This window comes from Salvelinus sp. IW2-2015, linkage group LG20 (genome assembly GCF_002910315.2).
Source record: "Salvelinus sp. IW2-2015 linkage group LG20, ASM291031v2, whole genome shotgun sequence".
Lineage (NCBI taxonomy): Eukaryota > Metazoa > Chordata > Actinopteri > Salmoniformes > Salmonidae > Salvelinus > Salvelinus sp. IW2-2015.
This window is the reverse complement of record NC_036860.1, coordinates 72,948,020-72,970,151: the sequence shown is the minus strand read 5'-3', so window position 1 is coordinate 72,970,151 and position 22,132 is coordinate 72,948,020. Positions and strand designations below refer to the sequence as shown.

General features: G+C 42.2%; 1 protein-coding gene and 2 non-coding genes across 3 annotated transcripts; 1 reads left to right on the top strand and 2 right to left on the bottom strand.

The window, feature by feature from the left end:
• The first annotated feature begins 8 nt into the window (after nt 1–8).
• Nucleotides 9–11,216, top strand: LOC111981208 (apoptosis regulator BAX-like). The gene is made up of 6 exons (XM_024012378.2): nt 9–139; nt 6,785–6,833; nt 9,316–9,480; nt 9,599–9,734; nt 9,956–10,060; nt 10,172–11,216. The coding sequence occupies exons 1-6, from the start codon at nt 112–114 to the stop codon at nt 10,268–10,270; spliced, it is 582 nt and encodes a 193-aa protein (XP_023868146.1). The 5' UTR covers nt 9–111; the 3' UTR covers nt 10,271–11,216.
• Nucleotides 11,217–11,238: 22 nt separating this feature from the next.
• Nucleotides 11,239–11,322, bottom strand: LOC111982204 (small nucleolar RNA SNORD35). Its single transcript, XR_002879715.1, has one exon. It is a non-coding gene; the product is annotated as a small nucleolar RNA SNORD35 (small nucleolar RNA).
• A 410-nt stretch (nt 11,323–11,732) lies between these two features.
• On the bottom strand, nt 11,733–11,815 carry LOC111982197 (small nucleolar RNA SNORD35). The gene has a single exon (XR_002879708.1). It is a non-coding gene; the product is annotated as a small nucleolar RNA SNORD35 (small nucleolar RNA).
• Between the last annotated feature and the right edge of the window lie 10,317 nt (nt 11,816–22,132).

Below are 22,132 nucleotides of genomic sequence, written 5' to 3'. Positions count from 1 at the left end.
TAGTGCTCTAGCAAGCTGGCATTCGTAAACGAGCAAAACGAAGCCACTCCTCTAATACAGTAAACATATGTCACATGACTGCAGGCGGAAGCAAATCAAAGTAATCTTAAAATGGCAGCGCTGTCGGGAGGCGATTCAGGTAAGTGATAAACACAATCGATACGGATCCGTGGTACTGATATCGTAATTATCGTGAGCAGGAACGAAAAGTATTTGTCGCGATTTAGCTAACTTTTGTTTGTTGCCGGTTGGACCCAGGCGTGTCGAGTTAGCCAGCTAACATAACACCCAGCCATCCCATCTCTGAAACATGACCGTACACATAACTTGGTAAACGATCTAGGAAAGCTACATTATTGTTATCTAGCTGTTCAACCCGGGGAAAAGTGTTAACGTAAACTCGTACATCGCCTTGGTCCGTACAATTGCCCTTATTTTAGCGCCACAAAAACATAATACTTCCAGATCAACTGTAATGTCAATACCATTGTAAAGCACAATTTCTCTCCTTTCCAACATGATCAATTACACGACCTAAACGCTGCCCGTTTTTGCATAATTCAAGCAGGCAATGAGCCCTGTCGGGTATTTTTTTAAATGGCGGGTGGGGAAGTGAAACTAATGCGTGATAGTGAGAAGGAGAGATGTTGTGTGGGAAAATTGCTTTTTTTCACTCGATCTGTCCAACTTATCACCTTATCACCTCTAAAATGTAAATAAAACACTATAAAGAGTTTATATAATGTGCCATTACATACCTATTTTGAAGGTTTGTGTCGAATTTGAATCGGGTTTTTAGAGCGGTGCTAAAGTGATCTTAGAAGTAAACAGCGGCTTTGAGAATGATGATCGCATGCAATGATGACGCAAAAAATGACTAGGTACCCCCGTCACTGTCCATTTCTTGTTTTTAAACGATGAGAGAAGTGCTACACCTGGTGGAGAGAGATTGTAAGACATAAATAAATAGTTGCTTTACGTGTGCTGTATGTTACGACATGACACGTCCCGATGTAAAGGAGGGTCTGTTTTTTTCAACTTTTCTCCAATACTATAGAGCCATTACCATGTCGATCAACGCTTGAATAGAAACCTAGTTCACACCTCCGATTTTCAAGTCAACACAGTCGCTACAGTCCCATTAGTTTTCTTTGTAGCCTCGTTTGAATGTTGCGGTTGCGCACATTTGTACGGAATGGGGTGAGTTTACGGTGGTTAACTTGTTTCCTTTTCTCACCAAACTAGCTTGAAAGCCTGTATGTGATAGTCTGTAATAAACAATTGGTATATATTTTTTAATTCACCTTTATTTAACCAGGTAGGCTAGTTGAGAACAAGTTGTCATTTACAACTGCGACTTGCGACAGCCCAATCATTTGTTTTATGTTGGATATTCGGTTTTCACTCGTCAATAGCTATTGAACCAAGCATGCCATGACAATGAATATTCTGAATCAGGGGATTCGAACCAGGGACTGTAGTCATGCCGCTTGCACTGAGATGCAGTGCCTTTGACCGCTGCGCCACTCAGGAGCCCAAATATAAAATGGTAACAGAGGAGTGGCTTCATTTTCACATTTGAACCAAGCATGCCATGACATATTCTGAATTAGGGAAGGATTGAGAACAATCAACACCTTTTTGAGTGTAAATCGTGCGATTTCTTTGAAGCTTGAAATCAGATTTATTTATTTATTGACACAAAAAAGCTCTGGATTGTTCTCCATCCTTCCCTGGTTTAGAATATACAATTTTCATGGCATGCTTGGTTCAATAGCTACTATTGACGAGAGAAGTGAATATCCTATATAAAACAACCTTTACCTTGGTACTGAACCATATACCTACCAGCTCTCTAAAAAGTTGGTTAAACAATACTTTCCTGGGGATATTTTGTCTCACATCTCAAGCAGGTGAAGGACAAACCAGACAATCGGTACAGTAAATTTAAATGTAATTTTATTCAACATTCTGTCAAGGAACATTTACACGATTTTGAAGGCATTCGTTTCAGGCTGTATACTGTATACCAATTTTGTATTTATTATGGATCACCATTAGCTGCTGCTAAGGCAACAGCTACTCTCCTGGGGTCCAGCAAAATTAAGGCAGTCAATACAATTTTAACATCTATTTATTTTTATTTGACTAGGTAAGTCTGTTATGAACAAATTCTTATTTACAATGACGGCCTACCAAAAGGCAAAAGACCTCCTGCAGGGACGGGGGCTGGGATTCAAAATAAATATAGGACAAAGCACACATTACAACAAGAGACAAGACTACATAAAGAGAGACCTTAGACAACAACATAGCAAGGCAGCAACACATGACAACACAGCATGGTAGGAACACAACATGACAACAACATGGTAGCAACACAACATGGGAGCAGCACAAAACATGGTACAAACATTATTGGGCACAGACAACAGCACAAAGGACAAGAAGGTAGAGACAACAATACATCATGCAAAGGAGCCACAACTGTCAGTAAGAGTGTCCATGATTGAGTCTGAGATAAAACTGTCGAGTTTGAGTGTTTTTTGCAGCTCGTTCCAGTCTCTAGCAGCAGCGAACTGAAAATACGAGCGACCCAGGGAAGTGTGTGCTTTGGGGACATTTAACAGAAAGTGACTGGCAGAACGGGTGTTGTATGTGGAGGATGACGGCTGCAGTAGATATCTCAGATAGGGGGGAGTGAGGCCTAAGAGGGTTTTTATAAATAAGCATCAACCAGTGGGTCTTGCGACAGGTATACAGAGATGACCAGTTTAGAGGAGTATAGAGTGCAGTGATGTGTCCTATAAGGAGCATTGGTGGCAAATCTGATGGTCGAATGGTAAAGAACAACTAGCCGCTCGAGAGCACCCTTACCTGCTGATTTATAAATGATGTCTCCATAATCTAGCATGGGTAAGATGGTCATCTGAATCAGGGTTAGTTTGGCAGCTGGGGTGAAAGAGGAGCGATTACGATAGAGGAAACCAAGTCTAGATTTAACTTTAGCATGCAGCTTTGATATGTACTGAGAGAAGGACAGTGTACCGTCTAGCCTTACTCCCAAGTACTTGTTTGAGGTGACTACTCAAGCTCTAAACCCTCAGAGGTAGTAATCACACCTGTGGGGAGAGGGGCATTCTTCTTACCAAACCACATAACCTTGTTCTGAACACCTCCAAAACAAAGGTTAAGGGTAGAGAAAGCTTTGTTGTATAGCATTTAACAAAATCCAGGCAGGGGCCAGCTGAGTATAAGACTATCATCTGCATATAAATGGATGAGAGCTTCCTAGTGCCTGAGCTATGTTGTTGCTGTAAAGTAAGAAGAGCGTGGGGCCTAGGATCGAGCCTTGGGGTACTCTCTTGGTGACAGGCAGTGGCGGAGACAGATGTTCTGACTTTATACACTGCACTCTGAGGAAGTTAGCAAACCAGGCCAAAGACCCCTCAGAGATACCAATACTCCATAGCCGGCCTACAAGAACGGAATGGTCTACCGTATCAAAAGCTTTGGCCAAGTCAATAAAAATAGCAGCACAACATTGCTTAGAATCAAGGGCAATGGTGACATCATTGGGGGCCTTTAAGGGTGCAGTGACACATACCAGAGAGAATACTATAGACATCAAGAAAGCCAGTCAGTTGATTATTGACAAGTTTTTACAACACTTTTGATAAACAAGGCAAAATAGAAATAGGCCTATAACAGTTAGGATCAGCTTGATCTCCCCCTTTAAATAAAGGACGCACCGTGGCTGCCTTCCAAGCAATGGGAACCTCCCCAGAGAGGAGAGACAGGTTAAAAAGGTTGGAGATAGGCTTGGCGATGATAGGGGCAGCAACCTTAAAGAAGAAAGGGTCTAAACCATCTGACCTAGTTGTTTTTTGGGGGGGTCAAGTTTCAGGAGCTCCTCTAGCACCTCGGACTCAGTGACTGCCTGCAGGGAGAAACTTTGTAGCGGGGCAGGGGAAAAAGAGGGAGAAGCATCGGGGATAGTCGCATTAGAAGGGGTGGGAGATGAGGAAATGTTGGATGGGCAAGGAGGCATGGCTGAGTCAAATAGGAATCCTGACTTAATGAAGTGGTGATTAAAGAGCTCAGCCATGTGTTTCTTGTCAGTAACAACCACATCATCAACTTTAAGGGCCATGGGCAGCTTTGAGGAGGAGGGTTAATTCTCCAGGTCTTTAACAGTTTTCCAGAACTTCTTAGGGTTAGACCCACTGAGAGAGAACTGCTCCTTAAAGTAATTAACTTTGGCCTTCCGGATATCCTGAGTGCACTTATCTCACAATGAGAGCCAGTCAGCCTGTAAAAACATAATACATTAACAGATTTCGCAACACACTGTGTGCCCTCCGGCCCCTACTCCACCACTACCACATATCTACAGTCCAAAATCCATGTGTACATGTGTGTATTGTCAAATCAAATTGTATTTGTCACATGCGCCGAATACAACAGGTGTAGACCTTACAGTGAAATGCCTACTTACAAGCACTTAGCCTCTTGGACCTAGACGTGGCGCTCTGGTACCGCTTGCCGTGCGGAAGCAGAGAGATCAGTCTATGACTAGGGTGGCTGGAGTCTTAGGCAATTTTTAGGGCCTTCCCCTGACACCGCCTGGTATAGAGGTCCTGGGTGGCAGGAAGCTTGGGCCTGGTGATGTACCAGGCCGTATAGGGAGAGGTGACCTCCCTATATGCTGTGTCATCGTTGTCGGTGATCAGGCCTACCACTGTTGTGTCATCAGCAAACTTAATGATGGTGTTGGAGTCGTGCCTGGCCGTGCAGTCATGAGTGAACAGGGAGTACAGGAGGGATTTGAGCACGCACCCCTGAGGGGCCCCCGTGTTGAGGATCAGCGTGGCGGATGTGTTGTTACTAGAGTTCGACCGATTAATTAGGACCGATTTCAAGTTTTCATAACAATCAGATATCGGTATTTTTGGACACCGATTTTTTTTTAATCCAGTGGGGAGACAAGTATTTGATACACTGCCGATTTTGCAGGTTTTCCTACTTACAAAGCATGTAGAGGTCTGTATTTTTTTTTATCATAGGTACACTTCAACTGCGAGAGACAGAATCCAGAATAGCAGAACTAGAAATTAGGTAAAACTGATTTAAGTTTCCCTGCATTAAAGTCCCCGGCCACTAGGAGCGCCGCCTCTGGATGAGTGTTTTCCTGTTTGCTTATGGCGCAATACAGCTCATTGAGTGTGGTTTTAGTGCCAGCCTCAGTCTGTGGTGGTATGTAGACAGCTACGAAAAATACAGATAACTCTCTAGGTAGATAGGGTGGTCAACAGCTTATCATGAGATACTCTACCTCAGGCGAGCAAAACCTTGAGACTTCCTTATATATCGTGCACCAGCTATTATTTACAAATATGCATAGGCCCCCGCACAGTGTCTTACCAGAAGCTGCTGTTTTGTCCTGCCGATAGTTTATAACCCGCCAGTTGTATGTTCTTAATGTTGTCGTTCAGCCACGACTCGGTGAAACATAGGATATGACAGCTTTTAATGTCCTGTTGGTAGGATATACGTGCTTTCAGTTCGTCCCATTTATTTTCCAGCGATTGAACGTTAGCCAGCAGGATGGAAGGCAAGGGCAGATTAGCCACTCGTCGCCTGATTCTCGCAAGGCACCCTGATCTTTTGCCTCAAAATCTCAGTTTCCTTCTCCAGCGAATCACGGGGATCGGGGCCTGGTCGGGTGTCTGCAGTATACCCCTCGCGTCCGACTCATTGAAAAAGAACTACTCGTGCAGTTTGAGGTGAGTAATCCCAGTTCTGATGCCCAGAAGCTCTTTTCCGTCATAAGAGACAGTAGCAGCAACATTATGTACAAGACAAGTTAAAAACAATATAGCATGGTTGATTAAGAGCCGATAAAACGGCAGCCCTCCCCTCCAGCGCCATTTTCCTCAGTGCTCATGTTATCATATCTGTGCCTGTGTTGCTTCACAGTCCCCGCTGTTTGATAAGGTGTTTAAATGGAATTTTACTGCTTGCGTCAGTTACTTGATGTGGAAAAGAGTTCCATGTAGTACTGTACGCCTTCCATAATCTGTTCTGGACTTTAATGGTCTATTAGACTGATTCATCAGACTAGTATGTGAGTGCTAGCTAGCTGTGTTTGTTACATTTAGTCATTTGGGGGTGGGGTTTGATGTTTTCAGAAGATGGGCAGGGACTCTGCTGTTTTCACGGAGAAGCTGGTTCCACCATTGGGGTGCTAGGACACAGAAGTGCTTGGACGGCTGAGTGGGAGCTCCCCTCCTGTTGGGGTGGGAGGGCCAGATGTGGCAGTCTGAGTCTTGTACTTCATACTTAAGTGTTGTCTTTCCAGAAACATCATAGACGACTAGCCTAACTGTAGTACATCTTGGACCAGCCCAGCTGTTACTAATGTCAGCTGACAAGTCGACTTCTAAAAATGAGCCAGCTGGTGTTTTAACTTCGTTTCACATTGTCACACTGAACTGGTCATGAGACATGCATACTTCAGTAGCTACTTGTTCAAGAATATCTTTGTGTCACATTTCAAACATGTTTAGAACATTACATCATATATTTATGACTGCCCAGTTTCGATTTGACAGACACTCATACATTAGCCTGGCTGATGCTACCCACGTGACTCAGTCAGGAGGACTTCAAGAATTCAGTATTTGCCAGACTACCCACACACAGGCATTGTCTTAAATTGCCTCTACCTGCCCTTGGTTTATGTCCTGGTAGTACTAACTCCAGTGCTGCTTTGTGTTCTCAGGTAATGGAACTGATCAGGTACTAGAACTGGGAAGAACATTACTGACAGAGTGAGTATACCTTGTTTACTCCTGAATTTGATCTTTATTCACATTTGTCTGACTTAATCAGGCTGTAATACACAATTTATTTGGTACATATAGCCTGAAGCATTGGAGTTCAAATTGTTAGTGTTCCTTAAAATCCAATTTTTACTTTACCGGTTGTCTGTGTGGTTTGTCCTTAAGAGCACGCCATCTTCAATGTCCGCCTAAAATGACATACCCAAATCTAACTGCCTGTAGCAAGGATATGCATATTCTCAATACCATTTGAAAGGAAACACGTTGAAGTTTGGAAATGTGAAATTAATGTCGGAGAACATAATAGATCTGCTATAGGATAAGAAAAAAACTTGTATATTTTTAGTTGTTGCATTACCTTTGACATGAAAAAGAAAAAGCACACATTCAGCTAGGAAGCTGGAGGTCCTTTAGATGGTGTCCAAAAGAGGGCAACAGTGTATGTGCAAAGTTCCAGACTGATCACTTCAAGAATGAGCAAGCAACATGACATTTAGTATGAAGTCATCCAGGTGTCCCTCAAGATTTGCCCAAGTGGCAAATTTAAAATCTTAACTACAGTAAACATACAAAAATGCTATACTAATAAAATATACAAGTTTACACACTCCCAGTAATGTCATGCATGATGGATCATTAGCTTCCCTACATAAAATGTACTAACAGGAGATGTGACAAGAATGCTGATCCAATGTCTCCAAACAGAGTGAAATATTTAAGGGCCAAGTTAGCAGCCAACACACCAAACACACCTAGTTAATAAATAAATTATACACACTAAGTATTTAGAACCCCTTCTACACAAGGTTGTGCTGCTGGTCCCAAGTCTCTTTTTGCTGTAAAGCACTTACCATCCTCTAATTGTAGGCTGGCTAGGTATTGACACCTCTAGAGGGACGGGTGGTGGTTTGTTGTGGAGCCAGAGAGAGCAGCAGTCAGGCTGGGGGGGAACAGAGAACTTCAATGTTGTCTCTTTGAAGTCAGTCTTTACCACAATTGCGGTCGATTTTCAGATATCTTTCTTTGCAAGTTGAACGAGTAGAAATAAAATCGATTGTGCATACTATATGGACCGTTTTAGGATATGAAAAATGATTTTATCAAACAAAACTACATTTGATCTCTAGGACCCTCAGGATGACAAATCAGAGCAAGATTACATCATGTAAGTACGTTACTTACCTTCAGATATGAATCTATTAAACCTGTCGCCGTGATAAGTGTTTTGTTATACACTCAAACAATAGCATGGTATTTTCACTGTAATAGCTACTGTAAATTGGACAATGCAGTTACATTAACAGGAATAAGCTTTCTGCCCATATAAGTCATGTACCGGGAAAAAAAAGTAAAACGACGTAGTCACATTATGCATATTGAGCAACAACTGTCCTGTAGACGGGACACCGATCCATAAGAAGTTCTCTTTCTGGAACTGCATTATTGTTTAAGGGCTTGTAAGCATGTCACAGTAAGGTCTACACATGTTGTATTCTGCGCATGTTATCTTTCTCCAATTAATTGGTATATACAGCCTGAAACATTGGAGTGCAACATTTTATAAAACGTTCAGCCAGAATGTTGAATAAAATTACATTTGAACTTACTCTACTGGTTGTCTGTGCAGTTTGTCCTTTAGACACTGAAAATTTGAGATAAAATATCCACAGGTAAATGTTGTTTACCACACTTTTTAGAGAGCTGGTAGGTTTGCCTCTGCCAGCTGAATGCGAGCAATTTTTGTTCTTTGGTTCGCTGGCGCTTGGATATTGTGCACATATTGTGCAAGTGTTTACGTCGCATCTGTCAATAGGATGAAAATGCACATCAGAACCATATACCTACCGGCTCTCTAAAATGTCTGGTATAAGAAAATATTTGCCAAGTAAAAAGTAACACAAAATTATAACGAGGCTCCCGGGGGGGGGGTTGTCAATAGTCCAAGTGGCCATTTGATGAATTGTTCAGCAGTCTTTTGTCTTGGGGGTACAAGCTGTTAAGGAGCCTTTTGGTCCTAGACTTGGCGCTTCAATACTGCTTGCCGTGCGGTAGCAGAGAGAACAGTCTGACTAGGGTGGCTAGAGTCTTTTTCATGGCAGGAAGCTGGATGGCAGGAAGCTTGGCCCCAGTGATGTACTGGACCGCACGCCCTAACCTCTGTAGCGCCTTACGGTCAGATGCCGAACAGTTGCCATACCAGGCAGAGATGCAACAAGTCAGGATGCTCTTGATGGTGCAGCTGTATAACTTTTCAGTCTCCTGAAGGGGAAAAGGTGTTATCATGCCCTCTTCACGACTGTCTTGGTATGTTTGAACCATATAGTTTGTTGGTGATGTGGACACCAAGGAACTTAACTGTCAACCCGCTCCACTCCAGCCCGCCGAGGCTAATGGGAGCATGTTCGACCCTCCTTTTCCTGTAGTCCACGATATACTAGCTAGTTATTTACCCGGGACCCTCTTTTTGCAGTTTCATCTACGAGCGGGTTCGTCGCCATGCTGACAGCGGGACTCAGTTGTCAGTGTCACGGACCCAGTTGGTTGGGAGTATGCTGTGTGAACCCGAACGCATGAAACTGTCCCTGTGCTTGGAGCAGATTGGAGTTGAGCTGGATGGCAATATACAACTCCAAAGGTATCTTAAACCAAGGACTTAGAAAGGGACTCCAGCTCTTTGCTTGAATAGATATTCACTTTAAATTGACCTCTGGAGTTTGTGCAATAGTCAGAGCATCTCTTGTTTTCCCCTTCAGTATGTTAAATGATACTGCACTCCAGCCCAGCCAMGAGGTTTTTATGAGAGTGGCCCGTGAGATCTTCTCTGATGGGACGTTCAACTGGGGCAGGGTGGTGGCACTCTACTACTTTGCCTGTCGGCTGGTCATCAAGGTGAGGGTGGTCAGTGGTAGTATTTTATTTAGCTCCTTTCTCTCTCAATCATTCTCTCGCTCTCTTGTCCTCCGTTAGACAAAGGAAACAGGGCTCATCTCAGTCGGAAGAGAGTCACTTTTGTAAACCGCAGCGCTTGGAGTGGAACTGCAATTTACACGTTTTGGGATGAGTTGGTTTCTTCATTGTGCAATAAGACGGCATCACCTTTCTCTCCTCAGGCTCTGTTGACCAAGGTCCCCGACATCATCAGAACCATTATCAGCTGGGCTACAGACTATCTGCGAGATCATGTGATCAACTGGATTAGGGATCAGGGTGGCTGGGTAAGGAATCAGTAGATGTGCTTTCCCCACATTGGCATGTTTTTTACAGATGTCTTTTTGAAATTGTGGTGATGATGGTTGAAGACAACGGTGTCTCTTCCTAATTCTTAGGAGGGAATCCGTTCCTACTTTGGCACTCCCACCTGGCAGACCGTGGGGGTGTTCCTCGCTGGAGTTCTTACAACTGTGCTGGTCATCCGCAAGATGTGAGGGGGAGGAGAGCCTGAGAGAAGGACATTGAGGGGTGGGACATAAGACTGGGTGGTAGAGGCAGACATGTGGGGGTGAATGGAAGATGTTTCTGGAGAAGGAAAAGGCGAGGAAAAATAGAGTTGGTTGGAAAAACGGCAACGTTTGGACCCGATCAACCACTCCTCTTTCCTGCCCTCCATCGCAAAGGATTGAGTCAGATTCAAGGTTCTTCTTACCTCTGTTCCACACACCGCTGAAAATGTGAGCGGCTCTTGACCGTACATACAGGAGAGAAGGATGGAACGAGATGTGTAGAGAGGCTCGGCCAGGGCACATCTTTTAATTAATTTTTTATTTCTTGCAAACAAGTCACTGCATGACATTTTGTTGCTTAAGTCTTATGAACTGATGACAAATTATTCCCCCCCCCCCTCAGGTCAGCCATGAGAATCTGCTGTGCTTTATTTCTGTTGCACTTTTCTTCCATTGAGTCTCTCCTTTTTCCTATCTGATCCATCTCTTCATGGTATCTCTTTGCTAGAGTATGCATTTTGGGGTGTCTGATCATTTATATGTGCATATGTGACCATAGGATCAGATGTTGCAGGTATGTGTTTGTGCAATTCTACTGCAGACACACTGTCCTCTCAGATGTTTACCTCAGCATAGTGTTCAAAGTACTGTATTCTATGGTGGACTATTTAAAAGCAGACCATACCATAATCCTTCAATCAAATGCTCTTTTTATACACCTTGTTAATGTGTTAAAATAAATAAGAAAGTTACCTTATTTGTTAAGTTGTCAGTGCCTTGGTTCTTTTCTTTTCTACAATAAATTGCTTTGATATTGTTCGCATTTCTTCACTTTCTATCGTTTAACACTTGTCCCCCAAAACAATATTTTTGCAGTGACACTTGTTGGTTTTAATATGAACATAAAATAAAAATGATTTATTGATTGCGATCATTATTAAGCTGTCCTTTTGACAACTGCATCAGTGTTGCCATTAGGCAGTGTCATCAGAGCCTCGTGGGCTTGGAAGACCATCGTGATAAAAACATAATTTGCAGCCAACATCAAATCTGATTTAATGGAACTTCAACTTTAGTGCAACAGTGAGTTACAGCCATCCTTGCAGTAGGAAAGGCACGATCAGCCAATTATTGGATACAGCCTGGCGGGAAAAAACACATGCAAGGAAGAGAGGTAGAAAAGGCTCAACAGTATGACAGAGATCCTCTTACCTGAAGGCAGGTGAGAGATGAACCGACATGTTCTTGTGCCTCTTCTCAAAGCGGTTGTATTTGCGGATGTAATGCAGGTAGTCACGTCTGATGACGATGGTCCTCTGCATCTTCATCTTGGTCACCACGCCTGAAAAGGCAGAATCAGGTCAATGTGTGGTCAATCTTAGAATACATCTAAGCACTGATCTAGGGATAGGAGTAGACCGTTGAATAGGGTGAGCAGGGGGTTTCGGTCGTTGCATCAGTAATGCCATAAGGCATTGTCGTCATAACCAGAAGGCTTGGAAGACCATCGTGAGAAAAACATCACTTGCAGTTCAGTGAGAAAACAAAGCTGACCGTTTTACATCCAAACCAAAAACATCAAGGAAATGTAAAGACTAACCGGAGAGGATACGACCACAGATGGAGAGATTTCCAGTTAAGGGGCATTTCTTGTCAATGTAAATGCCATAAATAGCCTGTTGAAACAAAATACATGTTAGGTCCTCTGCAAATCTGGCTGGTCTCAGACGATGGTTACACGTGGTCTGCAGTTGAGGCTGGTTAGACGTATTGCCAAATTCTCTACAACGACGTTGGAGGCAGCTTATTGTAGAGAAATGAACATTCCATTTCCTTGCAAAAGCTCTGGTGGACATTCCTGCAATCAGCATGCCAATTGCAAGCTCCCTCAATTTGAGACATCTGTGGCATTGTGTGACAAAACGTCATATTTTAGTGTGGCCTTTAATTGTGCACAGCACAAGGTGCACCTATGTAATGATCATGCTGTTTAATCAGCTTCTTGATATGCCACGGGTGGATGGATTATCTTGGCAACAAGTTTGTGAACATTTTATAGAAATAAGCTTTTTGTGCATATGGAACATTTCTGGAATCCTTTATTTTCACTCATGAAACCAACAGGTTACATCTATACTTTTGTTCAGTATGGATGCCAAAGCCCTCCTATAACTGCATCAGTGTTGCCATTAAGCAGTGTCGTCAGAGCCTCATAGGCTCACACCGTGAGAAAAAAATAATTTGCAGGTAAATCAATGTGCATTATGAAATAGACCTGACTACAGAGAAGCAGTAGATCGGATAGGATGTACTAGCAAGATTTACAATCTATAAAGCTGACCATAATGAAAGTTCAGAAAAGTCAGAGCTAGCTATAATCAAAAGCAGAGCAAAATAACTAGGTAGCTAAAAACAATAGCCGTATAAAGTCCATGACATTTGGAATACACAAGTTGAGAAAGTAGACAGCTGAGTTTAGCCAGCCAGCCAAGTTAGCGTAAAAACTAACCTAACAACTACAGGCTTTTTCAGTACGTTAACTTGTGGGCCGGTGGCCTTATTTGGTATTTCGGATGACTGACGTGCCCAAAGTAAAGTGCCCGTTACTCAGGCCCAGAAGCTAGGATATGCATATAATTGGTGGTATTGGATAGAAAACACTGACGTTTCCAAACCTGTTAAAATGTCTGATTATAACATAACTGATATAGCAGGCAAAACCCCAAGGAGAATCCATCCAGGAATATATATTTTTTGAGCTCACCACTCATTATAATGGCTGCCTATGGGAATATCAAACGAATACCTTGCAGATTGCAGTTCCTAGGGCTACCAGTAGATGTCAACAATCTTTAGAAAGAGTTTCAGGCTTGTTTTTTGGAAAATTATCAAGAATTTGTAGTTTTTCTAAGTGGCTCCCATTTTGGCTGTAGTGTTGTGGCGGGCGTCGGTGAGCGAGTGCACTTCGTTATTTAACTCCGGTAATTAACATACTATTCTGTCTTAAATTTTATTGTATATTTACATATTAGGGTACCTGAGGATTGATTAGAAACGCTGTTTGAGTTGTTTGGACGAAGTTTATTGGTAAACTTTGGGATTCATTTGTATGCATTTTTAACGAGGGAAACAGGTCTATTACTGAATCAAGCGTACCAACTAAACTGACTTTATTGGGATATAAAGGACTATATCGAACAAAACGACCATTTGTTACGTAGCTGGGACCCATGGGATTGCAAAAAGAGGAAGATCTTCAAATGTAAGTGATTTATTTTATTGCCATTTCTGACGCCTCTGCTTGGTTGGAAAATGTTTAATGCTTTCGTAAGCAGGGCGCTGTCCTAAGATAATCGCATGGTATGCTTTTTCCGTAAAGGCTTTTTGACATCTGACAACAAGGCTGTATTAACAAGAAGTTAAGTTTGTATTTTCATGAATGCCTAATATTACGATTTTGTATTCGGCGCGCTCCGATTTCACCGGATGTTGTCACATTTGATCCCGGTAACGAGATTTCCGCTCCAAGGGGACCGAGCTTCTCACGCATACATTTATCTAGCAATGACATGTTTTAGCTATCAACTGCCATAAATCAGTATACTTCGATTATCAACTACAGATGAAGCATACGCCCAATGCTGTAAAGACCTAGTTAGCAAACGTCCTAGCTGGATCTCCGACAACACGCTCCACACAGGACAGGGCCTGGAACCATTAAACAATTAAGGGCCCAGTCTACTTTGAGATCCTTCAATCGCATGCTTTCCGTTTAACTGACGCTATTTATTGTACGCCATGATGTTTTTTTACTATCAACAAAGCACATTCATTTCGCCACGCTGTTTTTCTGAACGTACTTGTGCGTCCGCCATCTTTGCCAGCCGAGTCGTAAAGAGAATTAAGCATGCGCGCGACGGACAGAAGTCAGACAGGACAGGATATGACGTTTAAGAAAGGGCAAGGCAGAAGCGGAACGTTGGATTCCATTTGTGTCAAAATATTTGTATTCATTGCTGATTAAACTTGCTGTAGTTTAAGTATTTTGTAAATTGACTACTCATAAATATTATTGGCCTTCTACGTAGTGCTCTTGCAAGCTGGCATTCGTGAACGAGCAAAACGAAGCCACTCTGGTACTGTAAACATATGTCACATGACTGCAGGCGGAAGCAGACTCAAAATAATCTTAGTACAAGATGGCAGCGCCGACGGAAGGAGGCGATTCAGGTAAGTGACATGACTATGATAAACACAATCGATACGGAACCGTTGTACTGATATCGTAATTATCGTGAGCTGGAACGATAAGTTTTTGTCACGATTTAGCTTACTTGCTAAATAATTGAGTTTTGTTGTCGGTTGGACCCAGCCGCGTCGAGCTAGCCAGTCAACTAGCTAACATAACACCCAGCCATCCCATCTCTGAAACATGCCCGTACACATGACTAGGTAAGTTAGCTACCTAGGAAAGCTACATTCTTGTTAGCTGTTCAACTGGGGGAAAAGTGTTACAGGTAACTTGTTTCCTTTTCTCATCAAGCTAGTTTGTAAGCCTGTATGTGATAAACAGTTAATTGGTATATACATATACAGCCCAAACATTTGTTTTGGATATTCGGTTTTCACTCGTCAATAGCTATTGAACCAAGCATGCCATGACATGGAGTATTGTAACGTTATATTCTGAATCAGGGGAGGATGGAGAACAATCGACACCTTTTTTGTGTGTAAATCTTAGATTTTTTAAAAGATTGTAATCTGAACAGAAACTTTGAAATTTACACAAGAAAAACTCTGGATTATTATCCATCCTAAACCTGATTTAGAACATATTTTAGTTGTCATGGCATGCTTGGTTCAATGGCTATTGACGAGTTAAGCGAATATCCTATATAAAACAACCTTTACCGTGGTACTGAACCAAATACAGATGAAGTCGGAAGTTTACATACACTTATGTTGGAGTCATTAACTCGTTTTTCAACCACTCCACAAATTTCTTGTTAACAAACTATTGTTTTGGCAAGTTGGTTAGGACATCTACTTTGTGCATGACACAAGTAATTTTTCCTCTACTTGTTTACAGACAGATTATTTCACTAATAATTCACTGTATCACAATTCTAGTGGGTCAGAAGTTTACATACACTAAGTTGACTGCGCCTTTAAACAGCTTGGGAAATTCCAGAAAATGATGTCATGGCTTTAGAAGCTTCTGATAGGCTAATTGACATAATTTGAGTCAATTGGAGGTGTACCGTGGATGTATTTTAAGGTCTACTTTCAAACTCAGTGCCTCTTCGTTTGACATTATGGGAAAATCAATAGAAATCAGCCAAGACTTCAGGAAAAAAAATGTAGACCTCAACAAGTCTGGTTCAGCTTTGGGAGCAATTTCCAAATGCCTGAAGGTACCACTTTCATATGTACAAACAATAGTACACAAGTATAAACACCATGGGACCACGCAGCCGTCATACCGCTCAGGAAGGAGACGCGTTCTGTCTCCTAGAGATGAATGTACTTTGGTGCGAAAAGTGCAAATCAATCCCAGAACAACAGCAAAGGACCTTGTGAAGATGCTGGAGGAAACAGGTACAAAAGTATCTATATCCACAGTAAAACAAGTCCTATATCGACATAACCTGAAAGTCCGCTCAGCAAGGAAAAGCCACTGCTCCAAAACCGCCATAAAAAAGCCAGACTATGGTTTGCAACTGCACATGGGGACAAAGATCGTAATTTTGGAGAAATGTCCTCTGGTCTGATGAAACAAAAATAGAACTGTTTGACCATTGTTATGTTTGGAGGGAAAAGGGGAGGCTTGCAAGCCGAAGAACACCATCCCAACCGTGAAGCACGGGGTGGCAGCATCTTGTTGTGGGGGTGCTTTGCTGCAGGAGGGACTGGTGCACTTCACAAAATAGATGGCATCATGAGGCAGGAAAATTATGTGGATATGTTGAAGCAACATCTCAAGCCATCAGTCAGGAAGTTAAAGCTTGGTCGCAAATGGGTCTTCCAAATGGACAATGACCCCAAGCATACTTCCAAAGTTGTGGCAAAATGGCTTAAGGACAACAAAGTCAAGGTATTGGAGTGGCCATCACAAAGCCCTGACCTCAATCCCATAGAAAATTTGTGGGCAGAACTGAAAAAGCGTGTGCGAGCAGGGAGGCCTACAAACCTGACTCAGTTACACCAGCTCTGTCGAGAGGAATGGGCCAATATTCCCCCAACTTATTGTGGGAAGCTTGTGGAAGGCTACCCGGAACGTTTGACCCAAGTTAAACAATTTAAAGGCAATGTTACCAAATACTAATTGATTTTATGTAAACTTCTGACTCACTGGGAATGTGATGAAAGAAATAAAAGCTGAAATAAATAATTCTCTCTACTATTATTCTGACAATTCACATTCTTAAAATATAGTGGTGATCCTAACTGACCTAAGACATTGAATTTTTACTCTGATTAAATGTCAGGAATTGTGGAAAAACTGAGTTGAAATGTATTTGGCTAAGGTGTATGTAAACATCCGACTTCAACTGTACCTACCAGCTCTCTAAAAAGTTTGTTAAACAACACTTTCCTGGGGATATTTTGTCTCAAATCTCAAGCAGATGAAGGACAAACCACACAGACAATCGGTATAGTAAGTTTAAATTAAAGTTTATTCAACATTCTGGAAAGGAACATTTACATGATTTTGCAGGCATTTGTTTCAGGCTGTATATACCAATTAATTGTGTATTACAGACTGATTAGTCAGACTAGTTTGTGAGTGCTAGCTAGCTGTGTTTAATTTGCATTTTTAGTAATTTAGCAGACGCTCTCATCCAGAGTGACTTACAGTTAGTGCACTTATCTTAAGATAGCCATGTGGGACAACCACATATCATAGTAAAGTACATTTTCCCTCTAAAGTAGGGGGGGGGGGGCTGTGGGATTATTTAAGATACTCTTTAAAGGGGTAGGGTTTGAGGTTTCCAGAAGATGGGCAGGGGGAAGCTGGTTCCACCATTGGGGTGCTAGGACACAGAAGTGCTTGGACGGCTGAGTGGGAGCTCCCCTCCTGTTGGGGTGGGAGGGCCAGATGTGGCAAGTCCTGAGTCTTGTACTTTCATACTTAGAGTGTTGTTCCAATTTATCAGCAAAATCACATAAGACGACTGCCATACTGTAGTACATCTTATGGATTCCAGGCCCAGCTGTTACTAACTGTATCAGCTGACAAGATCCACTTCTGAAATGAGCCAGCTTGTGTTTAAACTTCGTTTCAACATGTCATCAACTGACACTGGTCATGAGACAATGTAGCTATGACTGATAGTAGTTATCTTGTTCAATAATATCATTGTTGTCACATTTCAAACATGTTTACGGAACCTTATCATCATATATTTATGACTGCCAGTTTCGATTTGACCAGACATCACATACTACATTAGCCCTGGCTGATCGCTACCAACCAGACACGTGACTAGTCAGGAGGACTTCATAGAATTCAGTATTTTGCCAGACTACCCACAAACAAGGCATTGTCTTCCAAATTTGCCCTTCTACTGCCCACTTGGTTTATGTCCTGGTAGTACTCAACTCCAGTGCTGCTTTGTGTTCTCAGGTAAATGGAAATCACAGATCAGGTACTAGAACTTGGGAAGAACATTACTGACAGAGTTGAGTAATAACCTTTGTTTTACTCCTGAATTGATTTTTATTCACATTTGGTCTGACTTAAATCAGGCTTGTAATACACAATTGAATTGGTAGATATAAGCCTGAAACATAGAGTGCCAAATCGTGTAACATGTCCTTACAAGCCCAGAATGGTTGAATAAAATTACAACATTGATACTTGCAATTAATCTGATTGTGTCGTCAACAGTATTCCGTTCAAGCCACACTCGATAAATTTGAGACACAATTTCTACATGGAGTATTGTTTACCAGACTTTTTAGAGAATCCGGTAGGTATAAGATGGTTCGCATAAAGTGTTATTATTCATTCTAACCGACAGATGCGCATGCAGTAAACACCCTGCTACCAGAATGAAATGACTCCAAACCACAAATAGCCAAGCCGCTTCCAAGACGAGACCAAAGACCAAACTTCTCAACATTCAGAGCTGGCAGGGGCAAACCTACGCAGCTCCTAAAAGTGTGGTAATACAACACTCTTACCTGTCGAGAAATATCTGTCTCAATTTCAAGTGTCTAAAGCGGACAAACTGGCACAGAGCAACACAGTAGATGGTAAGTTCAATGTATTCCTTATTCAACATTCTGGCCTGAAACGTTTTAATAAAAATGTCCTGCACCCACCAATGTTTCAGGCTGTAATATACCAATTCAATTGTATTGTTAAACAGCCCTAAGATTAACCAACAGACACGAAGGATCAAAATAATCTAGCTAGTTGTTCCCGGGACCCTCTTTTGCAAGTTTCATTCTACGAGCGGATTCCGTCGCCATGCTGACAGCGGGACTCAGTTGTCGTGTCACGGCACCGTTGGTTGGAGTCAGCTGTGTGACCCAACGACATGAAACTGCGCCTCGTGTCCTGAAGCAGATTTGGAGATGAGCTGGATGGGCAATAACAACTCCAAAAGTATCTTAACAAGGACTTAGAAAGACTCCAGCGTCTTTGCTTGAATAGATATTCACTTTTAAATTGACCTCTGGAGTTTGTGCCAATAGTCAGAGCATCTCTTGTTTTCCCCCTTCAGTAGTATAATGATACTGCACTCCACGCCCACCATGAGGTTTTTTATGTAGAAGTGGCCGCGTAGATCTTCCTGCTGATGGGAATTATGTTCACTGGGGCAGGGTGTGGCACTCTATCACTTTGCCTGTCGGCTGGTCATCAAGGTTGAGGGTGGTCAGTGGTAGTATTTCTATTTAGCTCCTTTCTCTCTCAATCATTCTCTCGCTTCTTTGTCCTCCGTTAGACAAAAGGAAACAGGGCTCATCTCAGTCGGAAGAGAGTCGACTTTTGTAAACCGCAGCGCTGGAGTGGAACTGCAATTTTACACGTTTTGGGATGAGTGGTTTCTTTCATTGTGCATAAGACGGCATCACCTTTCTCTCCTCAGCTCTGTTGACCAAGGTCCCGACATCAACAGAAACCATTATCAGCTGGGCTACAGAACTACTGCGAGATCATGTGATCAACTGATTAGGAATCAGGGTGGCTGGGTAAGAATCAGTAGATGTGCTTTTCCCACATTGGCATGTTTTTACAGATGTCTTTTTGAAATTGTGGTTGATGATGGTTGAAGACCAACGTAATTGTCTCTTCCTAATTCTTAAAGGAGGGAATTCCGTTTCCTACTTTGGACTCCCACTGGCAGACCGTGGGGTTGTTCCTCGCTGGAGTTCTTACAACTGTGCTGGTCATCCGCAAGATGTGAGGGGGAGGAGAGCCTGAGAGAAGAAAGGACAAAGAGGGGGGGGGGGGACATAAGACTGGGAGGGAAACTGGGTAGTAGAGGTAGACATGATGTGGGAGTAAATGGGAAGTGTTTCGGGGGAAGGAAAAGGTGAGGAAAAATAGTTAGGAATGGAAAAGAAGCAACTTTTGGACCACTCCTCTTTCCCACCCTCCATCCATCCATCCATCCATGGCAAAGGATTGAGTCAGATTCAAGGTTCTTCTTGCCTCCGTTCCCTACACCGCTGAAAAATGTGAGCAGCTCTTGACCGCACACACAGGAGAGGATGGAAAGAGATGTGTAGAGACTCAGCCAGGGCACATCTTTTAATTAATTTATTTTTTTATTTCTTGCAAACAAGTCGCTGCATGACATTTTGTTGCTTAAGTCTTATGACATTTTCCCCCCCTCAGGTCAGCCATGAGAATCTCCTATGCTTTATTTCTGTTGCACTTTTCTTCCATTGAGTCTCCTTTTTCCTAGCTGATCATTCTCCCTCCCTCTCTTCATGGTAACTCTTTGCTGGAGTATGCATTTTGGGGGGTGTGTCTGATTATTTACGTGTGATCATAGGATCAACAGATGTTCCAAGTACGTGTGTGTGTGCAATTCTACTGCAGACACACACAGCACTGTCCTTCTCTCACAGATGTTTACCTCTCTCAGCATAGTGTTCCAAGTACTGTATTCTATGGTGGGCTATTTAAAAGCAGACCATACCATAATCCTTCAATCAAATGCTCTTTTTATACACCTTGTTAATGTGTTAACAAATAAGGAAACTTTCTTATTTCTTTTAAGTTGTCAGTGCCTTGGTCCTTTTTTTCTTTTCTACAATAAATTGCTTTGATATTCCCTTTTTTTCTCCACTTTTTCTATATCTTTTGTAAACCTCTTGTCCCCCAAAACAATCTTTTTGCAGTGACACTTGTTTGTTTTTGTTGTAATATGAATATAAAATAAAAACGTTTTATGGATTGCGATCATTATTAAGCAATGACATATTTGCGGAAAGATGAATTCAAAACTATTGCCTGCTTATACACATTCTCAACTGGAAGCATATCCAAAGACGGTGTCTAGTAATAATGCAGTAGTTGGATTGAATCTTTCCTATTGATCAGCAAATGGATATGAAATTCTCCAGAGTAGAGCTTTTATTTCATGACATGATTCCATGTTACTGTATGGTACACAGGGTTGAGATGTTAACATCCTATTGGCTCAGTGCAATTGTTGGGTGTGCTCTAGCTAAGTACAGAAAAGGGCTGTCATTTTTGGACAGGTGTATAAAATTATGCTAGGTTTACAGTATTGTTGGACTTTCCATACCTTACTTTGAGAAAGGCAGTTGTAGCTTATTCACATGAACCATTTTCTCTAAAGAGAACACAAACACCACACGTGTGTGTGCTCCTGTAATATACAGGGATATCCATTTATAAGAAACATGACATTTGTCCCTTTATCCTCTATGGGATCGGTGTCCCAATACCGTGACGATTGTTGCTAACGTGTGCGTTAATGTGACTAGAATGACGGAAGTAACATCCAACTTTCCAGGACATACACGTCTTATATGTGCAGAAATTCTTGGTAATCTAACTGCACAGTCCAATTTACAGTAGATATTACAGTGAGAAATACCATTCTATTGTTTGAGAGTGCACAACAACAAAAAACTTGTCACATTCACCTCTGAAGGTAAATAATGTACTTACATTCAGTAATCTTGCTCTAATTTGTCATCATGAGGGTCCCAGAGATAAAATTGAGCATAGTTTTGTTTGATAAAATACATTTTATACTCCAATGTAGGAACTGGGTTCTAAAGTTTGAACCCCTGCTGTTAATATTCTCCCACATTAATTTCACATTTCCACAAACTTCAAAGTGTTTCCATTCAAATGGTATCAATAATATGCATATCCTTGCTTCAGGTCCTGAGCTACAGGCAATTCGATTTGGGTATGTCATTTTAGGCAAAAATTGAAAAAAAGGGTACGATCCTTACGAGGATTAGACATTATACCCAGTTTGATAAAAAGCAGGATATACTGAGACAGGCGTACAAGAGTGAGTTCACAGTCCTGATGCTTGATGAGACTGCTACTGATGAGTGGGGGGAGTTGATGGCTCAGTCACGAGTCTCCAGCACCCCCTCCTTGACCCTCCATCTCCAGGCCTGGCAGTAGTCAGGAGCAGGGACACAGCAGAGCAGGAGGCCAGAGTCCTGTACCTCCTCATCATGGGCCACTGGCTCCTGCTCCTGAGTCTCCATGGTGAACACCCTCTCAGAGATCTAGGGGAGAGAGAGAGACACAAGTGGTGTAAGGTGGTGTAATGAAGGCCTGTGTGTAGTCGCCTGTGAAAAAGGACAAGAGCATCAAAATGAAAATATGATTGTGCA